This window comes from Solea solea, chromosome 6 (genome assembly GCF_958295425.1).
Source record: "Solea solea chromosome 6, fSolSol10.1, whole genome shotgun sequence".
Taxonomy (NCBI): domain Eukaryota; kingdom Metazoa; phylum Chordata; class Actinopteri; order Pleuronectiformes; family Soleidae; genus Solea; species Solea solea.
This window is the reverse complement of record NC_081139.1, coordinates 6,749,460-6,757,494: the sequence shown is the minus strand read 5'-3', so window position 1 is coordinate 6,757,494 and position 8,035 is coordinate 6,749,460. Positions and strand designations below refer to the sequence as shown.

Sequence of the window (8,035 nt, the reverse complement as noted above, 5' to 3'; positions counted from 1 at the left end):
GAGTAAAAATAGGACTTGCAATGACTGCAGCTTTAGTGTTGCATAAAAAAACAACAAAAAAAACCCATCTGCAAACTTTAGAGTACCAAATTAACCACACTGGAAACTTACAGTGTCCTGAGCTAATAGGATTATAAGGATTAGGACTGTGTCTCCCCCTCTCCCTCCCTTCTCCGTCTCCCTTCTGACCCTCCTGCTTATTCAATGGGAGGGAGTGAGGAGAAAGCGAGAGACTGGCAACAGGTTTCCCCGCACTGCACTGTACACTGTACACTGTACTCCAGCTAACAGACATTCACTCACATCGGTCGTTAGCGGTCAGTTTTTCTTCTTACATGATTTCGATTTAAGTTTTGGTGGATTGCTTTTTCAAGGACAACAAAGATGTTTAAGACCATACTCCAACATGCGAAGAAACACCCAGGGGTAGGTTGCATCATGTGCATGTGTTCATCAAGCCTTTGTGATTTATTTTGCGACAATAATTCACACACAAGGCCTGATGAACCGACTGTTGTGATTCTGTAGTGTCGGGATCTTTTTTTGTTACTATATACATTCATGACGTACATTTTAAATGTTGTATAACATATGCACTGTAGGGTCAAACACACAAAAAGTCAACACAATGTAATAAAGGTTTTTGCAAAAATTAACAAGAAACAACTGAGTACAACCAACGAGAGTCTATCAAAACCATTTTACAAACAACTTTTATCCAACAACAAAAGTCACTGTAAAACATTTGGCAGGCAAAAAAATAATAATTTAAAGTATCACATGAGCCTGTTCCTGTCATTAGTATGGGGTCGTTTAAAATTCTAATACAATAAAACAATGAAATGTACAGTGACTGTGTATCATTACTTTGTCTCATCAGCATCTTCACTTGCTTTACTATCATTATTATAGTGAAGACAGAATGAAAGATTCGAAAGAAAGAAAGCTATCTGTCCTTTTTCCTCCTCCCTGGACTGTTGCAGAAGGTGACCTAAATTCAAGGATTGACGGGGTTGGCTTGGCAGCGCACCAGAAAAGTAATAAGGGCAGCAACAGCATCAAACTATGAAAAAAAACACTTCCCAGATCAGCCAGGCCGAATGGTGAAAGGTGAAACACTCACTTTTGTGGCAAGATATGAAGATATCAGCACTGGGGAACGCGGACAGCTCAGTGTGTGTGTGTGTGTGTGTGTGTGTGTGTGTGTCAGTGATCAAAGCTGACCTGCTTCTGTGTGGCTGATATGTGTGCGTGTGTATGGTCATTTTGTGTTTGCTTGACTGAAGCACTGTACCTCTGTATGTTTGAACATTCATGTGTGTGTGAAAGAGAAGTAGAGAGTGAAAGAGAGACAGAAAACTTTTTTTCCAAGGTTTAGTTGCAGGAGAAGTTGCAAAGTTTTGTTGAGAATGTCCTCAGAGAGGAATTCAGGAAAACATTCTTGATGAACACACACTGTAAAATATGAGCTCACAAAACTCAACAAAACTCTTTATCTCACCTGCAGCCGCACATGTGTGTTTCAATATCAACATGATTCCAGTTGCAATTATTTTTTCAATCTATTACTGTAATGAGGGTAAGGTGTAATTTCATCACTGACCAACTGATGACCCACTGGCCTGCTGTTAATGAGTGTTTTTCATTATTTCAAAACAAAGACTGAATCTCAAATGTCAGACTTTGTTACTTTTTAACTGCAAATGCCACATGACAAAGTTGAAGATTCATTCATTCATTTATTCATTCAATAAATGAAACTCTACACTGAAACTAACATGTTAACCCAACTTGAGAAGATGATTTGCAAAAATGTAAACGTTATCTTGTTAGATGCATATCTGGAGAATTAGAGCTAAGATGATAAGTCAGTCATTTATTTATTGAAGCAAGAATTAGTGAATAATAACACATGGCTATTTCACGCCACTTCACTTGTGATAATACACTTCATCACTACACTCTGATGGCTGGGCCGGCAGCGTGTGAATAGCAGAATGAAACGTGATAGAAAAAAAGTGATGTACATAGGTGCACTGTATGAAAGTGTGATGAGTGGAAGTGAATGAGTGAATGGCAAAACTAGTGTGAAGCAGCTTTGAGTGGTCATCAAAACTAAAAACAGGCATTTATCATTTAATATTACCGATATTTTCTTGTGAAAAGTTGTATTTGAGACACAATACTTATGATCACCTTTTTGAATCTTGCTCCTGGCAAATACTCCATATTACAAAAGACTAAACCTAACAATAGAACTAATAAAAACTAAACCAAAACTAAGCATTTACAAAAGATAAAAACTAATATTGGGGTGGAGTGGCTCAGTGGTTAAGACCGGTACTCTGTGTGCGAAAGACATCATGGTTGCAATGGTCGCAAGTTCGTCTCTGGCTGATTGTACTCAATTCCATTGTAAGTCGCTTTGGATAAAAGCGTCTGCCAAATGACATGTAATGTAATCTAATAAAAAACTAGCAAACCTGCTCTAAAAACGAATTAAAACTCATTCATTTTAAAATGAAAAATCCAAAACTGTTGTAACCTTGGATGGCGCTGCACACACTGGTGCCCAAAGTAAGTCACCCACCATGTTTGAAGCCTGTTAGATGAACTATTGGACAGTTATGTGGGGAGCAGACAGATGTTCCTTGCATTTATAGACAGATCATTCACAAGATTTATAAGTGGGAGATTTATTCATATTCCTCACAGTCAGTGCTAATACTCACCGACAGCATTTAGCTGTCAGCCTGCATTTGACATCTACATACTGTATGTGATCAGCTGCGTCTGCAGCAGGGTTTTCATATCGGAGTTAAACTGCAGAAAGTTTTAAGTTCTCAAGGCCAAAGACATTTTCTTCAGCTCTCCACCAGCTTTGTTTTAATCACTGAACATTCTGCTAATCAACAAGAAAGCAAGTGACAACACAATCAGACGGAAGACAGATGTCTAGATACAGCTGAGCGGAGTCATCCTTCAGTTCAACCTGATCAAACTGTCATCTTTCTACAGCTTGACTGAATCTGTATGGGCAGAGAACATCTGTTCTAGAGTACTAAGACTCTTCTTTCTGCTCAGTCTCGTACACAGAGCACCCCACAGCAGAGCAGATTAGAAATGTATGACCATAGAAAATGTTTTTATTTCACACATTAGCCTTGGTTGTTTAAGTTGACATATCTCATTATCCCCAGCCCCCCCTTATGTGATTTTTCTATTTTAATTCCTGTGATCATCACAGTTCACATCATCGAATTAAAGTGTGTCTGCATGTGCGCACACATCTGTGTGTTTGAGTATGCAGCCTGGGGTGTGGACGCTCTTTCCTGTGCATATTTCTGCAAGTATATCCATGTGTTTAACTGTCTTGCACTAAGTGTGTGTGTGTGTGTGATGTGATGTGGATGTTTGGTCTGACAGGTATACTGTAGTGTTGAGGAGGAGAGGCTGGCACACACACACACACACACACACACACACACACACACACACACACACACACACACACACACACACACACACACACACACACACACACACACTCACTGACATGCGGCAACTCTCTCTTCCACCACGTCCTTGCCCATTCAACCCAGGCTGACAGTGAGCTGCCTCACACACCGCCTGGGCCTCATGCATATGCAGGAGGTCAGTGAGAGGGAAAGCAAGAATAACAACTACTCATGTTTGTGTGTGTGTATGTGTGTGTGTATGTGTGCGTGCACATCACAAAGGTTTATGCTCAAAGTACATATCACAGCTAACCACTTAAGAGAGTATGTTTGTTTACCATATCCTCTTCTCTCCTCAGTTAATCCCTCAGTTTATCTTCACGTCTCTGGGCCTCACAGGAGCCCTCCTCTACCTGATCCGTCTGTCCAGAGGGCCTCATGTCACGTAAGTCTTCCCATTCTTCCACTTTGCTTTCAGAAATATGTACAGATCTATGATGCTCATGTCACTGTTTGCAGATTTAAACAGTGGGGTTCAAGGCTGATGGCACACAAGGATGGCTCCTCACTGCTTTGTGATAACGATTATTTTCCACTGCTTTGTGATAACGATTATTTTCCACTGCTTAAACTTTTATTTTTTTTTTCTGCTAAAAGCAAAGTTTACTTGCAACACAGAAGTCAAAGATTGAAAATGTTGACGAACGCATCCAGTAAAAACAAAGCTTCCACTCCTGGCATTAACCCTGTCACAGAGAATGTATCACAGATGACACATTTGCACAAGCGCTTTGCATTACCGTAATTACACAAGGGTTTGCGTTTCTGAAAGCTGAGAAGTTGCACGTCAAAGACAACATGGTTATCACGGCAATTTCACTCGCGCCGTTTCAGAAAGCCGGCGAATCAGTCTTAGTCACCAGAGAGGAAAGGGTGGAAAAACGCCTGTATATAGAATCCATTTTTTAGCCTGTTCTGGGACATTGAGACAAAGACTCAAACAAATGTTATTTTAAATATGTTTTATACTGTTCAAAATTCAAATTTATCACACAAAAGCTGGTGTTCATGTGCCACTACTGTGTTTGTTTGTTTGTTTTTAAATAAAATGTGTTTTATTTTATTTTAAATTGTTAAAACAGTATATTAACATGCAGTAAACTGCCAGATATTGAAAGTTATTCTGGAAAAATGGGCAAAAGCACTTAGTTACAGTACATTTTCTACAACAAAAAAAGGGAGAAAACAGAGACTGATAATGAACTCAGGAGGAAAGCTGCAGCATGGAAACTAATTTTTACTCAAGGTGACACGTCAGTGGTGGTTTGAGGTTTTAACATGCAGGTCATTTGATGTAGGTTGTATGTTTGAATGTATTGTTCCCACTTCTTTAGTGTGCTGAACTTAGCATCTGCTATCTGTCATTTTAGAAACGTATCACTTGGAGTTAAATGAAATTAGGCCATTTGTGTTTTTGTTTTTTTTTTGTTGTTTTTTGTTAATAACCGCTCATTTAAAACAACTAGGTGCTCTTAGATTTTTCACCAAACAATGATGAAAAACAGTTGTACCAGGGAGGGGATTTTACAGTTTGAATGTAATGTTATTGTTCTGTGACGAACAAGCTACACAGTAAACACACAATTAGCTGTAGTTTATTAGCCCACACATCCAATAAATATATCTTTGACGGTTGAAAATCAAAAAAACAATTTCAGCTTGTCAATTTAATGGTCAGGCTCCGTTACAAATGCTGAACATGAAACCTTGTACATATATGATTCCAAAGTGATAAAACAACAACACCGTGCAGCGATTTTAATGCTACCATCGGAAAACAAAGCTTTTTTACTAGCGGCACGGTAAATTAAAGATAGACAAACAAACAAACAAACAAACACAGATGGCTTTATTAACTTGTCATATTTCAGAATGAAAAATTCAAACCACCCACTGAAATCAGGGAATGTTTACATAAAGTAAAAGCGCGGATCCCATGGCCTATTTTGAGCCACACAAGAACCACTTGTTCTGAGGGTCGGCCATGAAGCCTGACCTCATCACCAGCTGGCGATGAGTGTTTGGTCAGCCTCGCTCTCTCTCACTCACTCAGAGACTGTCTAATGTTTGTAATAATGGAGGGGGATTGGAGTTGCATGCTCACACTGCCATCAGCCTCTTGGCCTCTTTGTTTGTGCTTTGGCGGCATGACATGCTGCCACAGTGGGATGAGGGAAGGACAGTCACATTGGAGCGTTATGAAATCCAGACTTTGGTTAATGAACAGAGGAGTGATGCCAAGTCACTGGGATGAGTTTACCTCATGTCATAATCACTCCCCCCCCCCCCCCTCCCCCCATCTTTGGTTTCCATCTGCCATTTACATATTTTGTTTCTCTTCATATTTTTCTTTTTCTCCTCATCTACTCTTTGCTTTATTCTGCATGCCCTGAATCGTTCTGCTTTTGTAGCCTCTGGGACAAGAAGAACAACCCAGAGCCCTGGAACAAGCTCGATCCAACCTACCAGTACAAGGTGACTCTTCCCATCACACACTGTCTGCCTGCATGAGTGCTTACACCAATCAAGTTTGCCAGAAAACTTACTCAGAAAAAAGGCACCTTTTCATTTTATCAGCTGAAAACCCCATCTAAATAGATTTAGACAGATCAGTGCTGGCAAAATAATGTCAGATCAACATTGTTGCTGTCCGGCTTTCTTTCTCCCCATCCGTTCAAATAAAGGAAACCAACAAAGGAACAAAAGGAAAACATGTCTTTCAAAAGTTAATTAAAAACCAGGAGGTGGTCAGGAGTAATTTCCTTACCCCTTGAACAAGGACAGAGTCCTAGACAAACTAATTGAAATATTAACAACAATGCCCCTCCAAAAAAAGAGCGGAAAAACAACCAGCCTACCGAAGGCACGATCTAGATGATGTGTGTGTGTGTTGTTTTTTTTTCTTTTTTTAAGAGTAAAGAACGTTTTCTGGGGTTTTCAAGGCTGTGTTGCTTGCCAGTGGAATGAAAGACTCTGCAGACAAAAGGTCAGGACATGGCATGTTTAATTCTCTACAGGAAGGCAAAGGTCTCGCATCGAAATTCCACTGAAGTCCAAAAAATGATCGTAATGAGGACGGGAAAGTGGGAGAGAGAGGGGGAGGAGATGGGGGGTAGGCAAAGGGTTTTAGGAACAGACCAATCAAGCGCAATACACAAGGAGAAGAAAATCTGAGCATTAATGTGCATTTCCATGGTTGTGGAGCCATACTCTATGCATACATGTATGCAGTCACACAATGTTGTACATGACATATGCATTACCGTTTCCCAAAAGGCTCAGCAAGATACATATCTGATAAACCTATCCCCAAAAATAAATAAGCTATAACAAGAATTGTGTTTTGGGTGAGCATACGTGCATATAAATCTGTTTGCAGCAGGGAAGACGGAAAAATCTAACCTCTTTTTTTCAGCATCCTCTCCTAAAAACAGCACTGATTAATGAAATTTAATTTAAGCAAAACAGATTTAAATTAATTCCTCCTGCCTTTCACAGTTTGTGGCCATCAATACAGACTACAAGAACCTGAAGAAAGAAGGCCCTGACTTCTAAAGGTCCTCTAGGCAGCTCCGCAGGCACCAAGTTTGGCAGGACCTCCCGCTGTCACGTCACTGTGGTGAAAAGTCTACATTCTCACCTCATGCTCTGTCACAGCAGCTCTGATTTAATACTGTAACCTAGTGAATAAAACTCATTAAACAGGACACAACACGGATGACTGATTCCTTAGTCACATGATTCGTTATTGACGTCATTCATCATACACCAAGCCTTAGTGCATGATCAGTGTTTATACTGGTTTTCGGGTATTTTCGGGTATATACGGGTATTAGGGGCGTCACAATTCTGCAAATCCACAATATGATTCTCAATCTTTTTTCCTATCTTTCAGCGCAGATGGGTCTGCCATTTTTAGACGTGTCTAGATTGCCTCGGATCATTGGTTTTATGTCACAATAACTAATTTCATTATTAATTCCCATTTCGATATTCTACAAGAGTGAAATGAGTGAAAATGTATCACACATTTAAATAATTTATTAACAATATGAACGTAGCAATAAACACGCCTATAGCACTAGTTATCGCTTTGGCATTAGTTGAATTTTGAGGAAGTTTCGCTCCAAATGAGGATGGAAGAGTTCGTAGTTACGTCTACGTCCTTATGATACATGCGGAGATGTCCTGTCCTATGCTAATAATATATAATACATAATATAGCTTTTTGGTCAACGTGTCGCCCAAATCAACAGTTGCCATGGTTTTAGTTGTTAGCTGCTGCCATTAGTTGACAGCAGCGGTAACGTGTAGTCAACAACCCCCTCTGTCACGCCTGGGGGCGTGGTTAAATCCTCAATTCCACCTTTGCTTTCGAAGGTCGAGATTGTGATGTTGTTTCGATCAATATTCGATTTATAACCGAGGTCATGACACCCCTAGTATTGATCATCACATTTTACTTTGGTCTGCAGTAATGATGATGAACATGTGTAAATATCTTCAGTTTGTGCTCC

General features: G+C 39.9%; 1 protein-coding gene across 1 annotated transcript; it reads left to right on the top strand.

Annotated features, from left to right (window-relative positions):
• Positions 1–268: 268 nt before the first annotated feature.
• Positions 269–7,229, top strand: LOC131461199 (cytochrome c oxidase subunit NDUFA4). The gene is made up of 4 exons (XM_058632267.1): positions 269–426; positions 3,818–3,903; positions 5,930–5,993; positions 7,017–7,229. The coding sequence occupies exons 1-4, from the start codon at positions 385–387 to the stop codon at positions 7,071–7,073; spliced, it is 249 nt and encodes an 82-aa protein (XP_058488250.1). The 5' UTR covers positions 269–384; the 3' UTR covers positions 7,074–7,229.
• The last annotated feature ends 806 nt before the right edge of the window (positions 7,230–8,035 follow it).